Here is a 27,415-nt window from a genome sequence, read left to right as displayed (position 1 = left end):
CGGCCCGCCCGCTCCGCCCCCCGCGCTCGCCGCCGCCGCCGCCTCCATTTTCCCTCGGCCCCTCGGGTAAGGCCGCGCTGGGCCCGGCGGGGCGGCGGTGGCCGGGAACGGGGGTCCCTTACCGGGTGAAGGCCGAACCCGCGTCTGTCCCGCCCCGCGTGTCACAGCCGGCCCGGCGCCGCGGCGGCTCCGAGCCCCGGTGAAGGCGGTGGGGACGTCCCCGAGGTTGGTGTCGGGCTGCGCCGCGGGCCCCGGTGCGGGGGTGAGGGCCCGGTGGGGGCCGCGGGTGGGGCTGGCGGCGGCAGGAGCCTCCCGGGGCGGCGGCGGGCAGGGCCCGGGGAAGGCGAGGCGGTGGCCGGGGTCGAGGGCGGCTCCCCCGGCGCCGGGAGGTGCCGCAGCGGGGCCGGGGCTGCGGGGTGGCGCCGGCACGGTGGGGAGGGCTGTGGATACGAAGCGATGGCCTGGGGAGCGTCGGGATGCTTTTCTTGGAGCGGGGGAAAGGGTCTGACCTTCGTTTCTCACCACGCCGGTGGTCCTGGGCCCCCCTGGCCTGTGGATGTGATTCCCGGATCTCTGCTCCGCGGGTGTGGTTCCCAGACCGCCGCATTAGGCTTTCCAGACTTCTGGCGAGGTGTTCCCTGGAAAGCCGAGGGCCTGGGAAAGCCCTTTTGGGTTTAATAAATGACTAAAAGGTGGCAAACGATTGGTGCTCATAGGGGAGTGAGGTTATTGTGGAGTTTCACAGTGATCTCCGCTGCTCTTTTCTTTCCCTGAAATGCGATGATGTGGAGAAAGAAGGTTACTCCTAAATTATTTAGGATAATTAAACTGTAGGGAGTTGCAGAGACTAGATAACGCCGGGTGGGAGTGCTAGTGTGGTAAATGAGATGTGGCAGGTGTAAGAAGGGTAACAAACACCACAAAATTGGCTCTATGTCAGCTCTGGTTATTCAGGGAAGAGCAGTAGGTGTCTCAACAATTGTTTCTTTAAAACAACTTCAACATCCCGTTGTAGCCTAAGAGAGATATTTTGAAAATACTTTAAAGGCGGACAGAATGAAATAGAAAACATTGTTACGCTCCTGAGTAAAATGGTTGGCAGTTTGTGTCCTGGCAATTCTGGTTAGACCATCCGAAAAAGGGAGCGCTGGAAAAGGCAGGGGCAGGAGCAGAGCAGGTTTTTGGGCAAGCAAAGCCTTGATGTCCTCACCTTAGGGGAGAAGCTTGTTGACAAGAGATACGATCCAGGTGCGTGAAGTCACGGGCAGGTCAGAGAAAGCGAGGAGGGAGCATCAGTTTTCTGTTTCTGACCGGAAATTATGATGCAGCAGGGCTAAAATAAACAGGAGGAAGTGCTTTTTCTCACAACGTGCTATTAAATGTGTCACCCTGCCACAGGACGTGCTGCCACCTGATAGCATCGGGGTGGTGGACCAACAGGAGCATTAAAACCAACAAAGCAGGTATGGGAAGTTCCTGAGCTTGTGGTGGCTGCCTGGACTTTCCCCATCGTTGGTCCCCAGTCATCACTTCCCCCTGTTCCTCCCACCGAACAGGGTGGGAGTGTCAGGTTAAATGCAGGCTTCAGAAATCTGTAAAACAGCTGTAAAAGCTAAATATAAAATGATATATTGCTGATGTCAGGGCTGACGGGCCCCAGTAGCCATCAGAAGTCCACGTGGATACCAAAAAATGCCTGTGAGGAAGAGCTCAGCATTGGGGTGCCTGTAAGGGTAGTTTCTCGTGGTGTGAGTTCCTTGCAGTGCTTCATAGGGATATTTCTGTTAGGCTCATAAGCTTCAAATTAAAACATGCCAAGGTGATTTTGTCTGAGTTCTGTGGTGGGACACAGCCTGGAGATCATTGCTTAGTAATAAGTATTAAATCCACACATTCCAGCTTAGCCATGGCTTGCCTTTTTTTTTTTTAAATTTTATTTTAAGAAAACTGATATTGATTTCACTGCGAAATTCACTGAGAGCTTCAGGGGGTGAAAGAGTGGTGTTATCGTTGCAGTTCATTTGGGTTTTTCCTAGTCAGACGTTTGTTGTCAGTCTCAGACTCTTGTGGATGTACTTGGACTGTGCTAAAATTAATTTCATGAGCATTTAATTGACAAAATTGATAGATTTGGCTTCCTCAGGCTTTGCATTTTGAGTTGAGTTCCCTAGCTCTCTTATTCTCACAGAGCTTTCTGAATCCTCTGCAGTTTGACCCTTTCAAATGTGGCCATGAGAACTGAGCAAGATGTTCAGTGGTGGCTTTGGCAGTGTGGTTCCCTGGATCTGTGTGATCCTAAATGAGTTGAATCATGAAGTGGTAGAGGTTAAAACCACCCCTGCCCAAGTTCTCTGCCCCTCGAGGAAACAAAAAAAAAAAAAAAAAAAAAAAAAAAAAAAAAAAAAAAAAAAAAAATAAAACAAGTGTTAATGTGAGATTGATGTAGTTTCTTCCACAAAAGACGGGGAGGAGTCAAGGACTGTCTTTGCTGCATTCATGCTGTCCTAAAGCCAAGGTGAGCACCTGGCTTTGTTGGTTTGTGTATTCACACTGCTATCCTGAGATTGATTGCTGAATATTAAATATATCTTGTTCTGAGGACACTGCTTGGCTATTCTCTGAACATCACTGAGGTCTCCTGCCTTAGGTGGCATCCCTACAGCTGGGAGAGTGTCAGATATTTCTGCTTTCTCTCACCCCACACCTGCTCAGGTGACGCTCTTGAGGGACTTTTCTATTCCCAATGTCCTGAGTAGCCAGCAGATATCTGGGTGTGTGGATGATTTCTGAAATCCTCAGGTTCTCACACAGCAGAGGCTCTGCCTCACCTCACAGGGCCTGTGGCCGATGTCCATCTTGGGCCTGACCTGCTCAGAACTCAGCGATCCCAGTTAAAAGGAGCTCGTGGACTCTGGATCAGTGCCACTGTGCCCTTGAGCTGAGCAAAGTACAGACAGTCCTGATCAAAACAGTGTGGGCTGGCCCAACACTCCTTGGTCCAGAGTCTTTAAACCCTCCTCAGGTCTCTCCCTGTGTGACCACACCAAGTTCTGCTTCTGCACCTCTGCCCACTTCCCTGACTTGTTTTGTTTCAAATTAAGGCCTCCCTGGCACAGGGGGTGGGAGAAGCACCTTTAATCCATATCTGGTTTAACATCTTGCTTTTGTTTTCCGTGCTAAGTGACATCCCTGCTGTCCTGAGGTGAATTTTGCTGGAGCTGAAAGCACCCAGGTTTGTGGGTGGTTGGCTTGTGGTGTGGAACCTGCTTGGCTGGTTCATTAAATAAGATGGTTTTCTCAAGTCCTATTTGTTCCCTGTGTCCAGACAAATTTGAGTTGACGTGGACTAAAATAGCCAGGAAATTTTAGAGCAAGTGATGAAGAGGAAAGTGGGAATTGTGAGGTAAATACTTCACTGGCAGAGAATGGTGAAATTGGATGTGGTGCTTTCACAAGGTTGGGTTTGTGTATTGATCATGGGCAGGAGATAAATGAAGTTATTAGACTTGAAAATGCTCTAGGAAAAGCCACTCAGCCTGCAGGTTTGTGTATGTTAATACACTCTGGTGAATACCTGGAGCAGGAGGATTGGTGAGAAAGTGTGAAGTTGACAGAATATTCATCTCCAGGCTGGTAAACATAATCCCTGTTTCTCTATTATGTGTAGTCACACGTTTCATCAGTGGCATTTGCATCAGGAACACACATTTAACTGGCATCAGTGCTGCCCTCTGAGGTGTTATTTCTGAGAGATGTGCTTAAATACAGGTGTTTGACTTCTAAAGTGTCCTCTTGAGGGTAGGGATCCCACACTGAACCAGAACAGCCATGTCCTGTCTGGATGCAGAGCAGTAGCCTTGGCCTACTGGGATTTCTGCTTGTCTGGAGCATCCTGCATAGAAGTTGGCCACAGCCACACATTCTGCAGCCAAGGAGTATGAGCTGCTCTCTCCACTCGTGTCCGAAATCTAGCAGAGGTCTTCCCCTCATCTTTGTTGTGGGTTTTCTTTAATGAGATATGGATGACATGTTCCTTCGGAGCTGCTCATATTTTAAGACTTAAAAGATCATCCAAGATCAGCCTTGGACCTTTTAACTCTGACTGAGCACTAAGTCCTTGTTTTTCTTCAAGTTGTTGTGTTTGTGCAACAGATGTGTGTGTCTCAGGGCAGAACAAGAAATCCTGCACACAAGAAGTGTCATGGCAAAGCCTTGATCAGGTTGTCCCGTATGGGACTGATTTCCTTCAGTGGATTGTTTACAGTGGGGAAATGATTATGGGAATATTTTGAAGGGTGTTTGTTTAGGTATCGTTCCCTGCCATATGGAATTCTTTTCTCATCTTTTCTTCTCTGTTGTTTTTGCGTGTTTGTGTGTTGAGTTACATCAGATGTAATTTAACATGGAGGTTTTGGCTTCAGATCTGACGCCTCTGAACTGCTTTTTGTACTGCTCTTTCCCAAAGGCCTGTACTTCTTCCTGGGCTGGCATTTTCATCCACACAGCCATTTGAGGACTTGATTTGGTTTTCCTCATAGCTGACTCTTGTAAGGTTCAACTGTTTGGATGTATGTAAAAAGGAGGTAAAAAAAAAAAACTTCCTTTGAAAATTTCAAAAATATCAGTGAGTTTGTAACCACCAGAAGTGGAAAGCTCAGAGAGACAAAACTTGGAAAACACTTTCCTTTGTGCCCAGCTTGATTTATATTGTTTTCAGAAACTCCAGTTGGGAAAAGCATCAAACAAAAGTCTCTGGATATAGAAAATACATTCATTTTATAGTTTTCTTGTTGCTTCCTCAACTCTGGGTGGAGGCCCCTGGCATGGAACATCCTGGCTGTGGCTCTGTGGCTTGTGGGCAGCCACAAAGCCCCCCTGGTCCAACCCAGGACCCCAGACCTCTCTCCAGTTTGCTCTGTGGGCTCTGCAGAGTCTCACTCACAGCCAGCAATCGCGGCTCAGCCAAGGCCCTTCTCAGGGTCACCCTGGCTTCGTTAACTGAGTGAGGATTAATCATATTAAGATCCTAATTAGTTGGGCTGCGTGCCTGACACTGTGCAGCATCAGTGGGAGCTTTCCCAGCGTGTGGGAGGGTGTGGATGGGATGGAGGCTCTGGCTGTGTGCACGTTCCAGCTGGGAGTGTTGCTGTGGCAGCTCCTGCCCTCCTCACCCAGACACGGGTTGGCAGGAGCTGGCAGCTCTTGGCTGCTGCCTTCTCCTGCCTAATCTCTGGTGACATGTCCAGGCATGGTGGATACTGGGTAATTCAGGGCCTCTGTAGCTAATTTGAAACCCTGCTCGCTTTAGCTGCCTTCTTTCCAAAACCTGAAGGGGGAAGTGCTTGTGTTGTGCTTGCTCAGCTGATGCCAGGGATGTTTTCTCTTCCCCCAGCTGCTGTGTGAGAGGCTGCAGCCATGTCTGACTTCGTGGAGAGCGAAGCAGAGGAGTCAGAGGAGGAGTACAACCAGGATGGAGAGGTTGTACCCAGAGTAACCAAGAAGTTTGTAGAGGAAGATGAGGATGGTGAGTTTGCTGAATTGTCTGTGTTCATTGCTGTTCTGTTCTGCATCCTGTGGCTCTGCAGATGGAGCAATAACTGTGCTATAATAGCAGGGCCATCTGGAGTCCATAATCTCAGCTGTTTGAGTGCTTCCCTTCCTCCAAGTGGTTTTTATAATTGGCAATAAAAAATACGCTGCTTCACCCCCGTGGGACTTGCAGTCACACAATTTGATAGTAAATAGTAAAAGCAGAGGAATTCTCCCAGTGTGACCACTCCACCTGTTCCCTCTGCAGAGACAAAAAGGGGGGATGTGGCCAGAGCAGCTGGCTTAATTCTATGTCAGTAAAAGTGTTCAGTTAAAACTCTGTGTGGATGGTGTGGAGGAGGATGCTGCTTGCACAGGTCTCAGTGATAACCAGTAAGTGTCTGACACGTGCTGCTCTCCATCCCAGATGAGGAAGAGGAGGAGCTGAACCTCGATGATCAGGATGAGCAGGGGAACCTGAAAGGATTCATTAACGATGATGATGATGAGGAAGAGGAGGAGGAAGCCAGTGACTCTGGAGACTCCGAGGATGATGTTGGGCACAAAAAGAGAAAGCGCAGTAAGTTTTGTGATGATTGTTACCAACAAGGCACGGTGTAATGCTGGCAGAGAGCACCCTCTGCCCTGGTAAACTGTACCCTTTGGGGCTTAGTGCATTCCCAGATTAGGAAAGGAGAAGTGTAACTTTAGCTCTGCTGTCTTCTTTAGCTTTTGATGACCGCCTGGAGGATGATGACTTTGACCTCATTGAAGAAAACTTGGGCGTTAAAGTCAAAAGAGTGAGTTGTGTTCCCATGCTGCTGTTAATGCTGTGGTGTGTTTTAGCACAGAGGAGGGTGGGCTCCAGCCTGCCTCCCATCAGCTCCTGCCCTCTTGGAAAGGGAGAGCTGGGTGCTTGAAGGAAGCAGGATCTCTCCCTGCCCAAGCAACTGGGACCTGGCTTCCCAGAGTTTGCAAAACACTTCTTTCTGGTTCCTAAAGTCTGCTGTGCTCCTCCCTTTCCACCTCTTCAGGACAGTCTCATCTTCCATTCCTGTGTGTGCTGCTAACCTCAAGGCCAGCACAGGCTGTTATGGGCTCTAAAGCTGTTTCTGTAACATTGGAGTCACATCAACCAGGCCAGCACTGGTGGTGACAGAATGCAAGTGACACAGGCACAGCTCCTGAGGGGATGGCTCTTCTCCCCTGTGTGTCTGTGCTGGGCTCCATCCTGCTCCCTCACAGATCCCTGGAGAGGAAGTGCAGTGCTGAGCCAGGGATTGTGAGCACTAACACAGAGTTTTCCTTGCAGCAAAAATTCAGGCGTGTGCGAAAAATGTCTGATGATGAGGATGATGAAGCAGAAGATTATGGAAAGGAAGAACATGAGAAGGAAGCCATTGCTGAAGAAATCTTTCAGGATGGTGAAGGCGAGGAAGGAGGGGAAGCTGTGGAAGCTCCTGTTGCTCCACAGGAGGAGGAAGAGGAGGAGGAGGAAGATGAATCTGGTGAGTGTGGATGGTCAGTTACATCCAGTGTTTCTCCTAAGATTAAAGCACAGGAACAAAGTTCAGACTTTCTCTGAACTAGAAGTATCCAAAAGGCTGTGATCCTGTCATGGTAAAGCTCTTACTGGTCTGTTAAAATAGTCCTTACTTAGAATTAAACATTTCTGCGTGACTGGTTTAGTTTCTCTGTCTGAACCACTTTGTGCAGGAGTACATTATGTGTGCTGAGGTCTTGAACACCGCCCCTAAGCTGCCTTAAAAATGAAAATGCTTCAGAGGAAGGCACTCAAGGCACTGTTTAGTACCTCATAGCACAGTGCATGCCTGCCCTACCTCTCTTCAACATCAACCTGTCACTGCTGCTATTACCAAAAAGTTTCAAGAATTCTTTCTACTATGCAAAACAGCCAGGCCTTTCCTGGCTGTATTTTCAGTGCACTGAGCTGCAACTCAGATGGCTTTGCCTGGAAATTTGTCTGGAAGTTTGTTCCAGCTTGTTACTGTGGTTCAGGCTCCTGGACTTTGTGAGGTTGGTGTAGGAGATGGTGTGGGGAGCTGTGCAGACCGAGAGCCAGCAGCAGCTTAAGTGTGTGGTGGAGGCTGTTGCACTGGCTGAGCTTTGTCAGAGTTCCGTATCCAAGTTCCCTAACCACTGAATTGTTTCTCAATGTCCAGACATTGATGACTTCATTGTGGATGATGATGGACAACCTCTGAAGAAGCCAAAATGGAGAAAGAAGCTTCCAGGATACACAGATGCGTAAGTATTGATTGGAAGTTGGCCTGGAGCCTTGAAAATAGTGCTCGACTTATTTGGATCTTGCAACTGCAGAGTGATTCAGCTTGTGGTTGGCTACTGCTGGTCTTTTTCCCAGAAGAAACCTGGTAAATTTAGAAATAGAGCTTTTAGTGTGCGATTTCTGAAATGTGTGACTCTTTCCTTTTTTCCCCTGGATTTTTTAAAGGGACAGCAAAACCAGGGCCCTAAGAGAAATATTTGCACTAAAGCTCAGAGTTTGTACCTGTCCATGATTTTTTAGCCTGGATGAGAAATTAAAACTTAGACAGTGCCCCATGACTCCTGTGTTTGGCTGTAAAGATGTTCTATGAACTGCACTGTGAGGCTGAGCAATAGGGTTTGGTTTTTTTGCTTTCCAGTGCTTTGCAGGAAGCCCAGGAAATCTTTGGTGTGGACTTTGACTATGATGAGTTCGAGAAGTACAACGAGTACGACGAGGAGATGGAGGAGGAGTACGAGTACGAGGACGAGGAAACGGAAGGGGAGACGCGCGTGCGGCCCAAGAAGACGACCAAGAAACGCGTCAGCCGCCGCAGCATCTTCGAGATGTACGAGCCCAGTGAGCTGGAGAGCAGCCACCTCACAGACCAGGACAACGAGATCCGCATGACAGACATGCCTGAGAGGTTCCAGGTGAGGCAAGGAACTGCAGCTCTGCAGGCAAAGGAAGCATTTTGGCTCCCAGGCCTGGGACCTGCAGACTGGCAAGCTGCTGGATGGGTTTTGGAATCTCTTATTCCCTCTTTGATGACCCTGCCTGTCAAATGTGCAGGCTAAAACTGCATTCAGACATATCAGTGGGAGCTGTGTGAATGTGTGTTTAGCTCCAGTCACAGCTTCCCTGTGGCCACTGGGTGCCAGTGTTGCATTGCTGAAGTGCAGGGCTTGGGCTCTGCTGAGATGGCTTTGTGCTGGATGATGTTAGGAATCCCTTGAGCTGGACATATGGGAGGGCAAGATGCAGTGCCAGAGAGGACATGGGAAGCTTTCTAGCTTACCTGTATGCCAGCCAGCACATAACTGCTGTAACTGACTTTACTCAAGGTGATGACGCTTACAAAGTGCTGTTTGTGCTGTGAGGAATCCTTCTGGTGTCTCATATTTTTGTCTTAATTTTACCCTATATTCAGATTTTCACTGAGAAATCCATCTCCCTTTAGTGTATGTTAGTGTAATTATGTGCAGAGGTTTATTACCCTTCTCTGTGTAGTGGGATGTGTGAAGCTGCCAGTTTTCCAAAGGACATTTTTTCCCCATGCCAGTCTGTGCCACAGAAGGAAGTGCTGTCTGTGATGTCTTCTGGTTGTAGGTAGCCTGTTCACACATATTGTCATCTTCATGGATGTCAGTGGTGATTAGGGCAGCACCTCTGTGAGAGACGTGGCTGAGACTGAATGCCCAGAGAAGCTTTGGAGCTGCTTTATCTTTCGTTACTCTGTGGCTGCAGCAGCAAAAGTGGTAGCAAGGCGCAGATAGATTGGAACAGAGGATGTAACTGCAGAAAATTTGATTTTTCCCACCAGGGATTCTGGTGGGAAGTGGAGATATCCTCACTTGATTTTCACAGCAGACTTTGCACCGTTGCAGGCCTTTCCACAAGCCTTTGACAGGATTGTAGCTGCTTTTATCTAGTGTAAAGCCAATGCAGTTTCCTGTGTGCTCAGAAGGTGCAGACATTGAAGTGATATCCTTGGCACCCCATTAGATGGGAGTCCCCAGAGGTAACCTGCAGCTCAAAGCACTAATTTTCAGGCTTGTTGGAAACGTGGCAGTACAAGCCCTGGTGTTGTATGTGCCTCTGCTCATGCTCTTGTCTCTTCCTAGCTGAGGTCCATCCCAGTGAAGAGTGCTGAAGATGATGAGCTGGAGGAAGAAGCTGACTGGATTTATAGGAATGCATTTGCAACGCCCACCATCTCCTTGCAGGTAAAGGATTGTGCCTGGGACTTGTTCCAGGGGTCTCCTGATAGGAATGTGGTGCCCAGTACCACCTGTAATTTCTGGTTTGGAGCTGGTCACTTGATGTGTGTGTCTTCATTTTTGCATCCATGAAACAGAGCAAAAAGGAATACAAAAAAGTGGGAAAAACCACAATTTCTCCGCCTTAACCTGGGGTTACTCTTTTAGGGGATCAGCTCAGGAACCGAGTGAATACAATGTGTTTCTCCTTTTCAGGAAACTTCTGACTACCTTGACCGTGGACAAGCCAGCAGCTTCAGTCGCAAGGGACCCAGCACCATCCAGAAGATTAAAGAAGCCCTGAATTTCATGAGAAATCAGCACTTTGAGGTAATCTGTAACTTTTCTTCATTACTAAGGTCTATCTCCTTTTCCTGACAGGATTAGCAGGGCTGCTGGAAACATTCAGGGCTCATGGAAGGGGCTGAGATACCATCCCTGGTTGCCTCTCCTGTGATGAAATGATGCTCCATTGGGAATTGCAACTCATCTTATGTGAGCTGTGGCAATGCAGATTTTTAAGGCCTGTTTGACAGAGCTGCTGTCATTGTCTTTCCCTGGTTCTGGACAAGTTGAAGCTGAATGAAATGGGGGAATTTCTCTTGAGCCTTGCTCAGTCCATCCAGTCTGTTCTCTGAGGTGTTGCCCAATGTTCCAGGAGTTTTTTGGCCTATGTGGTGTGTTCTTTGGTGGAATTTAGTTTGTTGTCCCACGTGGAGCAGGAGCTCTGTCTGGGCTGCTGGCTGCCATGAACAGCCCAGTCGCCTGCACAAGGATGATGAATCTCATTTCTGACCCAGGTGCCATTCATCGCCTTCTACAGAAAGGAGTATGTGGAGCCAGAGCTGCACATCAATGACCTGTGGAGGGTCTGGCAGTGGGATGAGAAGGTGAGGGATATTTTCATTGCTAGTTATCCCATCAACATTTGTACTCCTACCTAGCCTGATACTTTCAGCAGTTTGTTTTGGCTATGTTTGGGGTTTTTACCCATGTCTTTTTGCATTTTTGCAAAATCCTTCCCCTTCACTGAGTTCCTTTTGTGACATTTCCTGCCAGCAGTGCAGGTTGCTTCTCTAGTTTCAGATCCAAACCTGGATTTTGGGGTTTTTTTCTGTTAATGCAATACATCTCTGAGATGAGATCTGCCACATGTCACATTTGGCTTTGGCTGTGAGTGAAGATTTTAATGATAATTTTTTAATATGACAAATATCCCAAAATCCTGGAAGGATTTGGGAAGGGAGGAGACAGATAACACACTGCAATGGGGTGTTTCACTGGAATTCTTTTATTCTCATGTCAGTGGACCCAGCTGAAGATCCGTAAGCAGAACCTGACACGACTGTTTGAGAAGATGCAGGCCTACCAGTATGAGCAAATCTCTGCTGACCCAGACAAGCCCTTGGCTGATGGAATAAGGGCCCTGGATACTACTGACATGGAGAGGTAGCGTGCCAGGACTTCTATATTCATTCCAAAATGACTTTAAATGTCCATACACTTGCCCAAACAGTGCAGCTGCTCTGGCCACTGCAGAGCACCCACAAAGCCAGTAATGAGAAATACTTAAAATTCTTTTGGGAGATGAATCCAAGAGCTCCTCTTCTGCCTGACCTGAGTCAGAGCACATTCCTTGAGCATTCTGAGCATGACCTAGCTGCAGGCAGGGTGTAACATGCTGGCTTTCTGTAGGCTGAAGGACGTGCAGTCCATGGACGAGCTGAAGGACGTGTACAATCACTTCCTGCTGTACTATGGGAGAGACATCCCCAAGATGCAGAACGCTGCCAAGGCCGCTCGCAAAAAGCAAAAGCGTATCCGGGAGGATGGTGAAGAAGAGGAAGGTTTGTCTCTCCACATTTGATACTTTCCTCCTTGTGGGCTGCTTGAAAATCCTGGTTCAAAAGAAAGGAAGAAAGTTTGATGAAAAGCCCATGTGCTTGCACAAAGCATCTCTGCTGGTCATTCTGTCTTGAATTAGTTCCAGGTCTTTCAGGCACCTTTGAAAATGTTTAAGGTTTGCCACAGAAGGTGCTTTCCAATGGAATATGAGTGCCACCCCTTGTGGCGGGGTGGCATCAGCAAACTTGGTGTATATTCTAAAGTGCAACCCAGAGATACTCCTAGTAAAACTGCAAGAGTGACACTGAAGATAGTGTTTCCAGGGTCTTTTTTCAACCCTGAATAATTTTAAGGCCACTGTGGCCTTTGAGATGCCTTTGTGGGATTTAGGGGCTCTGTTGCACTGTGTTTAATCTCCTTATTGTGCTTCTGACACACTCCAGCTGTCTGGATGCCTCTCTAATGGATCATTCCTACAGGTGAAGGGGAGGATGCAGAGGATGATGAGCAGAAGGGGCCTGAGCTGAAGCAGGCTTCCCGCAGGGATATGTACACCATCTGCCAGGCAGCTGGGCTGGGTAAGGCTCTGCTCTTCCTGCTGGGCTTGCAGTGGCCTGGCTCACCTGCTCTGCAGGGTGCTGTGGCTCACCTGTGGAAGGAAGACTAACTATTAGCTACAATACCCTTGTCCTCATTGACTTATTGTTTGTTTTTTTATTTTACCAGATGGCTTGGCTAAGAAATTTGGTCTGACACCTGAGCAGTTTGGAGAGAATCTCCGAGACAGTTACCAGCGTCATGAGACAGAGCAGTTCCCTGCAGAGCCCCTGGAGCTGGCCAAGGATTATGTGTGTAGGTCAGTGGTGTGGGGGGCTCTTCGTGGAGTTACGGTGGATGTAACACAAGTGAGAGGATCTGGGGACACTCTTCTAAGCCTTCACGTTGCCTTTTTGCTTGTAGTCAGTTCCCAAGCCCGGAAGCAGTGCTGGAGGGAGCGCGGTACATGGTGGCTCTGCAGATCGCCAGGGAGCCCTTGGTCAGACAGGTCCTGAGACAGACTTTCCAAGAGCGAGCTAAAATCAACATTTCACCAACCAAAAAGGGGAAGAAGGTAAGGAAGCTCTGACTCTGTGAGTCACTTCAGGGAAGGATCTAAATAAAATGCAAATGCTTGTTCTCCCGTGTCAGTGGCAACTCTGAGTAAATCTCAGAGCAGCACTGAGCTGGGCTGTTGCAGAGCCCAGCTCAGCAGCGTGCTGCATTTTAGGTCTCAGCATTTTACCAGATGAGATGTTGCCTTCTATTATTGAAACAGTCTCTGTTTCTCTGGGCCTGGGAAGCAATTCCACTATGTCCTGCTGGGGAAGGAAATGCAGACTGGCAGGCATAGGACTGAATAAAATTGAATAAAAACCATTGTCTGCTGTGGCATACAGAAGGATCTTTCTTCATGAATGCCCTGTGTGCATGCTGACTGTCTCTCCTCTTTCCCAGGATATTGATGAAGCCCACTATGCCTATTCCTTTAAATACATGAAGAACAAGCCTGTGAAGGAGCTGAGAGATGACCAGTTCTTGAAAATGAGCCTGGCAGAGGATGAGGCACTGCTCACCATAGATATCAGCATTGACATGAAAGGAGTGGAGGGGTGAGTTCCCACTGGCTGTGCCATCTCTGACTTGGCAGAGCTCCTTCATGCAGTGCTCTTAGAGCACCTCTGTAACCCAAACTACTCCTGAAAGTCATGGCCTGGTAGTTTCCTGTGCCTGAAAGTCAAGTAGCCTCTCAGGGTCTTAATTTTTTCATCGCCTTGTTGAGAACTATAGCAGACACCTGTCTTATGCACTTGAAAGCAAACTCTGAAACCTTGTGATTTTTGTGGAAGGTGTTTGTTTCCCAACCAACTTAGTTCCTTCCCTGCACATCTGAGTGACCACACTGTGCAATATGGGTGTGCTGGAGTAGTTGTGATCTGTCTACAGCATCACTTCAGCAGCTAAAGCAGTGCTTGATGGGAGAGTTGGCTCTTGCCTAATTTTTCCAAGCAGCTACCTGAATCTGAGGTGTGCAGAAATCTGCCAGTGATGGTGTCTGGAGTATCTCCTCCTCTCCTTTCTTGCAGTTATGGCAGTGACCAGACATACTTTGAGGAAATCAAGCAGTTTTATTACCGGGATGAGTTCAGTCACCAGGTGCAGGAGTGGAATCGGCAGCGCACCATGGCCATCGAGCGCTCCCTCAACCAGTTCCTCTACGTGCAGATGGCCAAAGAATTGAAGAACAAGCTCTTAGTGGAGGCCAAGGAATATGTCCTCAAGGTGAGATGAGGCACAGGTTTGGGGCAGAGATGGGCTTGCAGACACTACAGTGTTCTGGAAATTGTTGCTGACAGGTCATACACAAGTTCTTGGGGAGATGGAGGAGGCAGTGATTGAGTGTGGTTCAGCTTTCCCTCCAGAGGAGGGTTATGCCAAGGCCCCTGCACTGGATTTTCTCACGCCTCTTTGTCCTTTCTCTGCTCTCCCAGGCTTGCAGCCGTAAACTGTACAACTGGCTGAAGGTTGCTCCCTACAGGCCAGATCAACAAGTGGAGGAGGATGATGATTTCATGGATGAAAACCAAGGGAAGGGGATCCGGGTGCTAGGCATTGCGTTTTCATCAGCCAGGTAGGAAGGGGGGAATGGTGTCTGGATGCGTGTCCAGCTTTAGCAGTCCCCCATGTCTGAGTGATCTCTGTTTGACAGGGACCACCCTGTGTTTTGTGCCCTCGTTAATGGAGAGGGTGAGGTGACAGATTTCCTCCGATTGCCACATTTCACAAAGAGAAGGAATGCCTGGCGTGAGGAGGAGAGGGAAAAGAAGGTGAGCCTTGGTGCAGCTGTCACTGAGAATAATGTAGGTAGCTCAGAACAGAAACCCTCTAGCTTTTCTACTCTGATTTTCTGCTTGCCTTTCCAGGCCCAGGATATTGAAACATTGAAAAAATTCCTCCTGAACAAGAAGCCTCATGTAGTAACAATTGCAGGCGAAAACAGGTCAGTCTTTGTGCTGCTTCCACTTCCCAGTCTCTTGGCAGTCCTTCCCTTGTGCTAGTCTACATTTCACTGTTTCCAGGACCCAACTCTATGCTCTCCCCTCAATCCCCTTGGCTGTCTCTCCCTAGGGATGCTCAGATGCTGATAGAGGATGTAAAGAGAATTGTTCATGAGCTGGACCAAGGGCAGCAGCTGTCCTCGATTGGAGTGGAGCTGGTGGACAATGAACTGGCCATCCTCTACATGAACAGCAAGAAGTCTGAGGTGAACCTTCTGCTACTCCAGCTCTCCCTTAGTCTGTTGCTCATTCGTGCTGTGTCATCCTCCATTTGTTGTGCTGGCCTTGCATCATCCTCTGTCTGCTCATATGATCCATCTGGACAGTCACGTACTGATTTTTGGATCAAGGCAAAACGTCTTAGGCTTCCCTGAAGAGATCAGCACCAGCAGATGCACAAAGTGGATATTGATGTAGTCAGAAATAAGTGAGATTGTTCCATTACTAATTGCATAAGAGCTCCTGGGAGCCTTTGACCTCAGCTTTCTTTGCCCTGAGCACCAGATGCTTCCTTGCTGCAGTCCCTGTCTGATGTCTCTTTGCTGCTTGTGGTACAAAGTGTGAAAACACCACGAGGGTTTTCCCTGATCCTGTGTCCTGTTGCAGAATGAATTCCGGGATTACCCCCCTCTGCTGCGTCAGGCCGTGTCCCTCGCTCGCCGCATCCAGGACCCCCTCATAGAGTTTGCCCAGGTCTGCAGCTCTGATGAGGATATTCTCTGCCTGAAACTCCACCCTCTGCAGGTAAATTTTCCTTGGGCAGGCAAGAAAGACCCTTCTCTGCAAGAGAAAGCAGCCTGTGAGGGTTTGCTTTCAAAGAAAAGTTAAACTTGTGCAAGTTCTGCCTGTTCTGTGCCATATTCAGGCTACACAGCACCTTCCTTTTTTTTTTTTTTTTCTTATTATCAGCCTTTAGGCTGTTCTCAGGGGTAACTCTGAGATGCAACACAGCTCCTGGGAGCCAGTATGTTGTGTTTGGCTCATGGCAGAGGGCTGCACAGATCCATCTTTTCCCGGGCTAACACCTCTTCTCTCTGCCAGGAGCACGTGGTGAAGGAGGAGCTGCTGAACGCGCTCTACTGCGAATTCATCAACCGTGTGAACGAGGTGGGGGTGGATGTGAACAGGGCCATTGCTCACCCCCACAGCCAGGCTTTGCTGCAGTACGTGTGTGGCCTGGGACCACGCAAAGGCACTCACCTGCTGAAGGTAAGGAGGCTTCTGAGCCTGCCCACAAAACCAGCACATCACCAGCACTCTGTGAGTGCTTGGGAGGTGAGTCAGGGTTCCCTGTGCCAGGTGCAGCTGACAGCTCTGTTGATGTGTGTTTTTTACCTTGCTGTGCCTTGCCCTGAAGCTACACGTGGACTTGTGTCCTTGAGAGACCCAAACAGCTCAGCAGATCCATCAATCCCAGCCAGCTCTCAAACCCACAGGAATGGATGTGCTGTCAGAGCATCAAGACACCTCCACAGTGTAGAAAACACGAGGCAAAAAGCCAAACCTTTTCATGAGAGTTGGAGCCGTGATGATGTGGAATCATCATCTTTCACACAATGTTGAGACACTGGCAGGGAGCAACAACTTAAGAGTTGTGATGAGCGTGTGTCAGATGCTTTAAACACTGCAGTGTGCAGTGTGAATGCTCTGCTTTTTTCCCCAGACAAAAACAATTTGGGTTGGAAGGGACCTTAAAGATCATCTAATTCCAACCCCTGGCCATGGCCACAGGCATCTTCCACTAAAACAGGTTACTCAGAGCCCCATCCAACCTGGCCTTGAACAATTCCAGGGACAGGAAGTTCACAGCCTCTGTGGGTCTGTGGGTAATCTTGTGTTTGAATAGCAGGGTTTATATTCTTGCCTCTCTCAAGGTTTGTATTCTTGCCTGTCTCTGCAGATCTTAAAACAAAACAACACCCGTCTGGAGAACAGGACCCAGCTGGTTACAATGTGTCACATGGGACCCAAAGTGTTTATCAACTGTGCTGGCTTCATCAAAATTGACACAGCATCACTGGGTGATAGGTGGGTATTGGGTTGTGTTTGATGTCCTGTGGGGTGTGGAGTCAGTGTGAGTGACATCCTGATACAGTGACCTTCCCTCAGTGCTCCCCAGAGTTTCTGTGTGGCCCTTCTGACTTCAGGCCAAGTTCAGGTATTGCTGGTTATTAATCTGATTCTTACGGGCAGCTAAACTTGCACAGCAGCAGTGTGAACTGCAGAAAATTAATTATGTGGCTTGTTCTGGTGTGAAGGACTCTTTGTGATCAAGAGGAACTAAACTTAAACCAATTGTTCCCTAAAATAGTTGTCATGCAGTCATCAGTAACCCATGGACACTTCAGCTTACTTTTTGCCTGGTCCTTCCAACAGTATTTTATTTTTCTAAAGTTTCAAACTTGAGAAATAACTCAGCAATTTGGCTTCCTCTTAAACCAGTAGCAATACTGGGAAGTTTATAGGGTATTAAATTACTGGTAACTGCACAAGAGGTATTTTGAGGACAGCTGTAACCTTGTTTTTGAACCTGACTGGCTGCTTTGCACAAAGAGTCGCTTACTAGAAACATGCTTTCTCCAGGGTTTTTGCCTTTGAAAAGCAATGTGAGAAAGAACACCTGGCTGAATCCCTACACTGAGTGATCCAACGCAGCTTAGATCCATTGATTCTTGCAGGATACAAATCCCAGAGATCCTGAGGGCAAAGTGTAACCCATCCAAACAGCTCAGTGGCAACACTGAATTTGTGTGTGAGGAGAGAAACTGCAGAGGGCTGTGTGCTCATAGCTGTAGTATGCAGGGAACAAATCCACCCAGCATCCAAAATGCCTGGCTGTGTCTTTGGAGCTGCAGACTGGAGTTTGCCAGGTCTTGCCTTGGCTCCTGTTGGTTTAGCAATGAATAATTCATGATGTCTTTTTTTGGAGTACTTTGTTCCATGGGGGGCAGTGGTGGTGCTCAGCAATGTGCTTGATCATTGAGCTGCAGGAACAGCTGGAACAGCTCAGAGCCCTGATCTGAACGTTGGTTTTATTTCAGCACTGATTCCTACATTGAAGTCCTAGATGGCTCTAGGGTCCATCCTGAAACCTATGAATGGGCCAGGAAAATGGCAGTGGATGCCCTGGAATACGATGAGTCGGCTGAGGATGCAAATCCTGCAGGAGCTCTGGAGGAGATCCTGGAAAACCCCGAGCGCCTGAAAGACCTGGATCTCGATGCCTTTGCTGAAGAACTGGAAAGACAGGTGCATTGGGGGTTCCTGGTGCTGAGAAACAGAGGGGAAGCTCTGCTGCCCAGCTGAGATTCTCATGTTTTATAGCTTTATCCTTTTTAGGAGCTGGGCATTAGCTGTGCTGTCATAAAATGTGTAAACAGCCATGATGAGCAGTCAGTGTCTGACAAATGGCATGCAGTAAATGCTTGCAGAAAGTACACTTGAGGCAGGGGACTGTAATTAGATCATTTAAGCTCTTCTCCCTTAAATTTTTTCTAAATGTGTTTGTCCTTTTGACCTCCTCATCTTCCTGTCTCTGAGTTTCACCATTTGTTGGTACCTGCTGTGTTCCTCTTTTTTAAATTTGCTGTTTCATAAGTTGCTTGAGTTTTTTCCAAAACTTATACTGGATTCCCTACTGACTTTCTTCCTGCTGCTCATGCCTTTATAACCTCTAAATCCCACACAGGGCTATGGTGACAAGCACATCACTTTGTACGACATTCGAGCTGAGCTAAGCTGCAGATATAAGGACCTGAGAACCCCGTACCGTTCTCCCAACACAGAGGAGGTCTTCAATATGCTGACCAAAGAAACTCCAGAGACATTTTACATAGGTACATCCCTGTTCACATCCCCGCTTTCTGTCCTCTTAAGTTGACACAGGGTGTGTGAAGGTGGGGCAAAGGGATCTTAGTGAGTGTGGTGCTGGGATGGTGCTGTGGTGCAGTGTGAAGCAGCTTTTCAAATATTTGGGTTGTCTCCTAACACCTTCATGCATGAATAACAACCTTAGATGGAAGAAACTGTCCAGCTCTGCAGTTTTTCATTCTTTCCTTCCCCTCTGCCATCACCCTGCAGGTAAAATGATCATCTGCAATGTGACTGGGATTGCCCACAGGCGCCCACAGGGAGAGAGCTACGACCAGGCGATACGGAATGATGAGACGGGCCTTTGGCAGTGCCCTTTCTGCCAGCAGGACAACTTCCCAGAGCTCAGTGAGGTGGGGCTGCTTCTCCTGACGGGCCTGCCTTTGTCAGGAGCCTGCTATCAGCAGGAGCATTATGTAGGGTTTTTGGGAGGCAAGGTATCAGAGCCAAGATTGTGTCCGCAGTGCCCCAGGATCCCAACCTGATGTGGCCTTTGGCTGTAAATAAAATCTGTTGCTCTTCTGACTAATTGCTTCAGTATAGATTTGACAGGTCTTTTATGGTTACATTATGGCTTTTAGAGTGAAATGGACCTGGGGCTAAGCTGGCCAGTTCTTTGCAGATACATAAAGCGTTCTTGTTTGTGGTCTGGGATTGTGTTTTATGCAGAGAAATTGCCTGTGACACTGAGAACAGAAGGCTCTGCCACCTTCTCAATTTTAAGAACTTATCTGGACCACCTGCTGCTTAATACAGCTGTACATTAGGTCCCTTCTAAACACTGTGAATTCCAGCCTGGGTAATCCATGACTTTAAACCCCTATAGGGTTCATTAGAGACCAGCCCTGGCTGCAGGCTGGTATTCAGGCTCTAAAAATGTTCTGACCTTCCTGGTTGCAATGTCCCATAAACTGAGCAGAACTGGAGGAGGAAGATTGCATTACTGGGTAGCATTTGTTGAAGTCTTCTGTCCCCTGCCCTTCCACAAGTCTCTGCTGGCTGCAGCACTTTGCTGACACAGCTTTTGGACTTGTTTTGAGTATGAACTGCTGGAGCTATTTTGTTTCCATGCTGAATGATTTATTTACTTTTGCCTTGCTCAAGGTTTGGAACCATTTTGACAGCGGTTCCTGCCCAGGTCAGGCCATTGGAGTGAAGACACGTCTGGATAATGGTGTTGCTGGCTTCATCCCAACAAAGTTTCTTAGTGACAAGGTGGTCAAGAGGCCAGAAGAAAGGGTGAAGGTATGAAAGGAGGGGATTTTTACACTCCCAGCAAGAGCTGGAAGAACCTGGAGGCAATACCAAAGACTCAGAATTTGGTTAATAACACTGTTCTTAAATGACTTTTCTGACCTTATTTTTATGTAAGGACTTCAAATCAGCAGGAAGTTCAGGTTCTGGTTAGTGTCCTTCTCCCACAGGGCAAATCTCCCTTGGCAGCTGGTGGTACCCTGTTAATCAGTTAACACGTTGTGCTGCAGGAGGATTTATTGTCGTCTGGCTGGAGTCTGGGTTTAGGAGAGCAGAAGGCATTCTAATGCAGAGCTGCCCTTTGTTTCTGGCTTTCTAAAGAGTTCACAGAACTGCTTTTGGACAGGCAAGGGTCATTTTCCCTCTTAGAGCTTTTTTTTCCCTCTCCATTAATTTGTGGAGGTCATCAGAGTTACTGGTCCTGCTCAGGACGGGGATTATGGTTCTGAAAGAAATGGAGTAACACCTTTTTATCACATAATAAAATAGTGGTTTAACATCTTTGCTGTCTTTTGGGGTTCCCAGCAGTCCATGCAGGTGATGGATAATCCTGTAAGCTCAGAGGTTTAGCATTTCTTTAAAGAGTTGTTAATTAACTTCATCATGGTTAACTGAACTAAGACATTGCAGTTTTTGTGGGGAGATTTTCTGCCTCACATTTTATTAGAGCAGCCCTTTGGGTGTCTGCTTCTGAACACACTTAACTGCTTTCTTGCACATCTTGAAGTCCAGTTTTGCTGCTCCCATTGTGAAAGAGATTTGAAATAGAAAACTGATTGTCCTCGCCCTCCAGACACGCAGTGTTCTATGTGGTGTAGGTAATAGGTAATAGAAATGCTGGAAAACTGCCCATTTTTCCCTTAATCTCTTTTGATTCTGGTCATTTTTGGGATCAGTTGGCTTTCAGTTCATGTAGAAAGATCACTTTTAAAGATTCTATCAGCCTGAAGTAGCTGAGGTGATTTGTACCTCCTCAGTGTCAGCAGGATCCCATGTGGATTGTTCTATAGCACAGGGGTTCTGATGTATCTGCCCAACCTGCTGCTCACCTTGGCCTGCACCTCCTCTGCAGGTGGGAATGACTGTCCACTGCCGCATCATGAAGATTGACATCGAGAAATTCAGTGCAGACCTGACCTGCAGGACCTCAGACCTGATGGACAAGAACAATGAGTGGAAACTGCCCAAAGACACCTACTACGACTTCGACTCTGAGGCAGCAGATCACAAGCAGGAAGAAGACATGAAAAGAAAACAGCAGAGGACAAGTGAGTTCTCTTAATTCCTCTCTCCCTTATAATTCCAGCCTTCCCAGGCTGCTTCAGAACAACTGACACAATTAGATACAGTTGCATTAAAGCACTTGGAAGGCTGAACATTCCCTTCCTTCCCCAGCATACATCAAGAGGGTAATTGCTCACCCATCATTCCACAACATCAGCTTCAAGCAAGCAGAGAAGATGATGGAGACCATGGACCAAGGGGATGTGATTATTAGGCCAAGCAGTAAAGGGGAGAACCATCTGACTGTCACCTGGAAGGTCAACGATGGCATTTACCAGCATGTGGATGTCCGGGAAGAGGGCAAGGAGAATGCCTTCAGCCTGGGCTCCATGCTCTGGATTAACACAGAGGTAAAGCCCTGCAGAGAAAGCCTAAGAAGGGGAGGGACTTATTTTACAGGTTGACACAGCCCTTCCATCCTTATGCTGCTTTTGCACTCTTGGAGAGTAACTTCCAATACATTCCCTGAATCCTTAGACAATACTTGTCTTTTTTCTTTTTTTCCTCAAGCCTTGCTGTGCAGAGTGTATGACCAAATCCGCCCTAAATACCTCTTTAAATGTGTTTGTTCAAAGGAATTTGAAGACCTGGATGAAATTGTTGCTCGTTATGTCCAGCCAATGGCTTCTTTTGCCAGAGACCTGTTGAACCACAAGTACTATCAGGACTGCAATGGTGGAGACAAGAAGGTGAGACAATCCCAGGATATGGTAACTTCTTAGGAAGATATCCATAGGCTCTGTGTGCTGCTGAAAATGTGGGCTCCCCTGGAGCATTTATCTTCTTTCTCTCTCTAATTAGAAGCTGGAAGAGCTGCTGATAAAGACCAAGAAAGAGAAGCCAACGTTTATTCCATACTTCATTAGTGCCTGTAAAGATCTACCTGGTAAATTCCTCTTGGGATATCAGCCTCGAGGCAAACCAAGGTAAGTGAGAGGCAAGCCCAGCATCTGCACTGAGTACTGCCAGTACCAAACCTCAGCTGGCTGCTGCCAGTTTTTCTTCCAGCTCTGTCAGAATCCCTGTAAATCACACCTCCTCTTTGCCAGGATTTGCTCTCCTGGCAGTGGAGGACCCAATTCTAGCAGTAAATCTCACCCAGGAGACTCCCATGTTTCTTAACCATCTGGCTGCCACAGGCAGCACTGCCCTGTGGGTACTGTGGGTGTTGTGGGAGTGCAGGCAGGGAATAATGGATTTTTCATGGAAAGGCAGGGTGGTTTGAAGCAATTGTTTGAAGATAAAGTGTCTTGGGTGGATCTATCTGTTCATTGTCAGTAGAGCCATTGCCTGTGGAAATTTTAGTCCATGCCTGTTCAGAGTGTGAGCTGTCAGTGAGTGACTGAAACAGGCTGTGATGCCTCATGCTGTCCCTGCTCCTCCCAGGATAGAGTATGTGACAGTGACACCAGAGGGATTCCGCTACCGGGGCCAAGTCTTCCCTACTGTGAATGGACTTTTCCGATGGTTTAAGGATCATTATCAGGACCCTGTTCCAGGTGAGCAGCCTAAAACTTCAGTGCCTCAGCTCTCTGTTTATCACACAGTATCAGGGACAGTTATTAAAAGACACTTCAGTCTTTGTCCTGAAAAATGTATCCTATGATTTTTCTATATGTGGGAAGTTTCCAAGGAATGCTTGAAATGTTTGGGTCCATGGACTGACCCACTGAGAGCTCTCCTGAGAGTTAATATTTCATCAAGAGGGCTGTGCCAGTCTGGACTAGTTAGTTCCTTTCCTCTCCTTTGTCTCCCTCACCATACAATCCAGCACACACTATTCACTGGTAGTAAACCATGGTCCCGGAACAACTGTTGACTCCATTTTTTTTCAAATCCTGAGCTTCAGACCAATGGTTGCTCTTCCAGGAGAATTAATCTACTTTGTGGTTGGTGTTTTCCACAGGTATCACCCCCAGCAGTAGCAGTCGGACCAGGACTCCAGCCTCCATTAATGCTACTCCAGCTAACATCAACCTGGCAGGTCAGTGGAGGCCATTCCCAGTTGGAATTGGGGTTTGAGCTGCTCCTCCAGGCTCCACTTTTCCTAATGCGTTTTGTCTCCCTTGCAGACCTGACACGTGCAGTGAACGCTCTACCACAGAACATGACCTCCCAGATGTTCAGTGCCATCGCTGCTGTGACAGGCCAGGGACAGAACCCAAATGCCACCCCAGCACAGTGGGGCTCCAGTCAGTACGGCTACGGAGGCAGCGGAGGCGGCAGCAGTGCATACCACGTAGGTGTCACTTAAATTTCTGCTGGCTTCTCCTTGCTGCTAGAAACCACTGGGAGCCTAAGGAATCTCTCATTGCCTGGAGTCCCCAAGTCCTGGTTTTGTCCCCCTGGTGCTGCACAGGCTGGATTCTTGAACCAGGTTTCCTTTTGCCTCCCGTGACTGGAGAAATGAGACGCATAACACAACCCTGCTCCGGGGGGAAGTTGGAGCAAGGAGCAAACTGGTCTGGCCCCCCCAAGGAATGTGGCAGGGTGGAGAGGAGGGATCCAGCAGTGAGGGCACACAGCCTTCTGATTGTGCCCCTGAATTGGCAACGTGAGCTGCCAGTGGAGGAGATTAGCTGGGAAAGTATGCGCTGAGTTTGCAGGGCTTTTCAGCTCAGCGCTAATCTCTGAGCTGCACCGGCGGGGAACACCTCAGCCTGACCCTACACCCAGGGGCTTTGCAGGGAGTAAGATGGAATTGGACAATTTTGGCTCATGCTGAAGCCTTTCTTCATGTGTGCCTGCTCCCAGCTCACTCTGCAAGCTTCCCAGCTGGCATCAAGGCAAATTCCAGCTGCAGAAGGGCTGAGGAGCCTGGGTGCAAAAAACACACCCAGCTATTGCACCCAAAGAAGAGATGCTGCAAGACAAGGCTTGCAGGGAAGAGTGATCCTCCTTTGGAGCACCTTGGGAAGCTTTCAGGAAGTTTGGCACAGTAAATGCTGAGCCGAGGATAGGCAGGGACTGTGGATAACCCGATTGTATTAATCATCAAGACATCTGAAGAAAAAGGGAGGTGAACACCGGGAGGCAAAGACACTAAGTTCTTCATGGGACAAGCAGCCAGCTGGCTTGGGGTGTGGGAGGGAGCCATCCTGGGAGCTGCTGCACCTTCTCTGCAGCCTGCAGGGGAAGAATTGATCTGTTCTTTGTGCCCACTGCAGGATGTCATTAGTGCTGGCTTGCCCCAAGTGTCTCTTGCACCCCTTGCCTTTGCTTGACTGGAGCATCTCCCCTTGGGCTGAACAAGCTGTGCTGGCCCAGCTCTTGGGGCGGGGGAGTAAATGTGCTGTGCTCAGCAGGGCTGGGGGCATGCAGAGGGAGGGTGGGCACCCTCCTGGATGAGCAGGGCAGTGCAGAGTCCCCCCAGCCTAGCAGGGTCCACCTTCTGTCCCCTGACAGCCTCTGCTCTCCACAGGTCTTCACGACTCCAGCACAGCAGCCGGTGGCCACCCCTCTGATGACCCCCAGCTACTCCTACACTACTCCCAGCCAGCCCATGACCACGCCCCAGTACCAGCTCCAGGCCAACACCACACCCCAGTCCACCCAGTCCCAGTCACAGCCCTCCTCCAGCTCCAGGCAGAGGCAGCAGCCAAAGTGAGTAGCTCCATGTGCTTTGTATCCATGCCCCGTCTCCGTTGCTTTTCTTGCTTTTTGTGGAAGCAGCATGATGGGGTTACTCTCCCCCTGGGGAGGGAAGGGAGGGCAGGGAAGTTTTCCTGTCACATCTCACGTTGTCCCCGTGTCCCTTGCAGGACCAACACCCACGCTGCCATCGACTGGGGCAAGATGGCCGAGCAGTGGCTGCAGGAGAAGGAGGCTGAGCGGAGGAAACAGAAGCAGAGGTTGACCCCTCGCCCCTCTCCCAGCCCCATGATCGAGAGCACGCCCATGTCCATCGCCGGGGACGCCACGCCTCTCCTGGATGAGATGGATCGATAGGACCTGACACCCGACACCGCCACTCTCTTCTCCGAGGAAGGGGGAAGGAGAGGGAACAATAGGAAGCGACTTCCCTTAGACACATAACTCCTGTTTTATACGTCGCGGGATGGTGGGAAATGACTCTTGGTGATGTGCACCTGAACGAGAGAATAGACTTGGCAGGGCTGGTTTAAAAATATATACTATATATAAGAAAAATATATCATAGAAAGGAACACTGCATCGGCCTCTGCGTTCTAGGCTCCGGTTTTGAGGCACCTTGGAAACTTAGCAAAGCAAACGTGAGGTCAAAGGAGCCTGTCCTTGTACATGCACAGCACTCTGCTTTCACCTCAAAGACTGGGAAGCAAACAGAGCTGAAAGTGCATTGCCCTGGAGTGAGCCTGTTTCCTTTGGATTCTCCCAAACCCTGACCATCACCTCCCCTCGTCCCAAGACCACAAAGCAAAGTCGTGGGGGTTGTGACAAACGAAACCAGAGTTCTCACAAGGTTCCTGTTGTTGTTTGCTCCATGTTTTCATGCGTGACAGGCTCAGCAGAGCCTGTGCCAACCCCAGCTGTGCCTGGATGGGTCCAGCACAGCGGCTCGGGGTCTTGCTGGAGATGCAGCTGTTGTACCAAAGGCTTGCTCTCTCCTCTGGCTTCTTTTGGAACAATATTTATTTAGTTTTGATTATTATTTTTTTTTAATCAGACTGCGAAATAAAGCGCCAGCCTACGGCAGCTTCCCTGAGACAGACACGTGGGACAAAGCACCACGGAGCAGCCCGGAGTGCATGGCCTCCTCCTCTGTACCCGCTTCCCCTGCCCAGCTGTAACCAAGAGGGGTGAATAAATAGTGTTTTTACTGAATGCTAACTCAGAGGTTTTCTGCCTGCACCCTGCCCTTCACCTTAGGATTTGCTCAGAGCAGAGTTGCGTGGTGGAAGTCGATGCTCCTTCTTCCTTTGTTACTTGGTGTTGCCCTCTGCGTGCTGGAAGTTTCGCAGAGAAGCCGATTTATGTTGTTAAAGGATATTTTGTTACGGATGCACCACGTGGAGACATCGGGGATGCATCACACCGACATCGGGGGCACCTGCCTGTGGCTGTTGGATAGGGAGAGGCGCTGGGAGGGGGCGGATAAAGTGGATAACTTGTGTCAGAAACAGCCCGGTGCGGTGCTCCTGAGGGATTGCCAGCGATGGGAGAGATGTTTCTGAGAGGGAAAGTTCCTGCTGCACACACTCTCCCCTCTTCTGCTTTGTTAGTAGGGATTTTCTATGGAAGCAGAGTCTTTGTTCCTTCCCAGTGCTCCTGGTCAGCCTCCTTTGCTAGGAAATGAGCAGGAACAGCAGATCTTAGGAAACAAAGGTCTTCTTTGCATGTAAATGCTCCTGAAGAATGGCAGCGACCCGGGAGACAAAGCAAAGCTCTTTGCACAGAGAAATGCAGGTCCTGGCTTCAATGCCATCCCCTCTGCAGTGCTGAGGGGCTGACAGGGAGGGTCCTGCTCCTCCCAAAGCCACTCAGGCCAGGGGGGAGAACCATGGGCTGGGGCCCACAGCTCCGAGGTTGCAGGTGGATGAACCTGGCGCTATTTTCTTATTTCACGAGACTGTACAATAGGAATATGACTGGGAGCAGCTCCTTACTGGTTGGACCTGGAAGGGGGGGGGGTGGCTAGTTGTGTGTTGTTGCCTCCTTTCTGGCTGTCTTTGTTTTTAGTTTTCCCTTGCTGTCAATAAAAGTTCTACTTTTGGGAAGCTCGTCCACATCCCCGCGTCCGTGCTTCCTGCCGGGATGCTGTGGCTGCCACAGGGGCTTTGCACCCAGAGAGGAAGCAATGCCTTCCTCCACCCTTGGTATTCCCCCCTGGGCTCGTGTGATCCGCTTATTTCAGGGATTTGGGATTGCACTGCACGCTCCTCGGTGTGGGGTTTGCTGTCTGCTTGGCTCCTGGCACTCCGGCTTTTTCCAAGTCTGGAATTTGGTGCTGGTGCAGGAATATTTTTCCACCACCTCACCGGGACACTGGGCTGAGCCACACTCCACCCTTGGAAGCACTTTGGAGGAGTTGGTGGCAATGCCCTGTTCCCTGGGGCTGCCCCAGGCAGGATCCCCACCCACCAGGAAGGGACACAGGCACCATTCTCTGCCCCAGCTCTTCCCAGGCAGCATCTGCCTTTGTCCCAGGGCTGGAAAAGCATCTATTGTCCCACTCTAAGGAGCTTTGCAGGCATTTGAGGAGCCTTCAGGGCGGGCCAAGACCCTGTTCCTCCCAAAGGAAGGGAGAAGGAGTTGATGCTGGTGTGGGAACAAGGGAAAGGCAAGGGGTTAAG

General features: G+C 49.0%; 1 protein-coding gene across 1 annotated transcript; it reads left to right on the top strand.

Moving 5' to 3' along the window:
* Positions 1 to 97: 97 nt before the first annotated feature.
* On the top strand, positions 98 to 26,831 carry SUPT6H (SPT6 homolog, histone chaperone and transcription elongation factor). The gene is made up of 37 exons (XM_083875394.1): positions 98 to 225; positions 5,393 to 5,524; positions 5,957 to 6,109; positions 6,259 to 6,329; positions 6,842 to 7,037; positions 7,713 to 7,797; positions 8,196 to 8,469; positions 9,661 to 9,762; positions 10,012 to 10,125; positions 10,596 to 10,685; positions 11,102 to 11,244; positions 11,491 to 11,642; positions 12,120 to 12,218; positions 12,367 to 12,496; positions 12,601 to 12,751; positions 13,135 to 13,289; positions 13,764 to 13,959; positions 14,169 to 14,308; positions 14,387 to 14,504; positions 14,601 to 14,677; positions 14,806 to 14,941; positions 15,342 to 15,479; positions 15,777 to 15,944; positions 16,636 to 16,763; positions 17,777 to 17,984; positions 18,424 to 18,571; positions 18,816 to 18,958; positions 19,710 to 19,850; positions 20,932 to 21,127; positions 21,255 to 21,493; positions 21,719 to 21,832; positions 21,945 to 22,069; positions 22,530 to 22,642; positions 23,050 to 23,127; positions 23,216 to 23,382; positions 24,565 to 24,746; positions 24,905 to 26,831. Exons 2-37 carry the CDS (start codon positions 5,416 to 5,418, stop codon positions 25,089 to 25,091), a joined length of 5,166 nt encoding a protein of 1,721 aa, XP_083731520.1. The 5' UTR covers positions 98 to 225; positions 5,393 to 5,415; the 3' UTR covers positions 25,092 to 26,831.
* Positions 26,832 to 27,415: the final 584 nt, after the last annotated feature.

Source organism: Zosterops lateralis (genome assembly GCF_965231275.1).
Source record: "Zosterops lateralis genome assembly, chromosome: 19".
NCBI classification, from domain to species: Eukaryota; Metazoa; Chordata; class Aves; order Passeriformes; family Zosteropidae; genus Zosterops; species Zosterops lateralis.
Note: the sequence above shows the minus strand (reverse complement) of the source record. Positions and strands in the feature narration are given on the sequence as shown.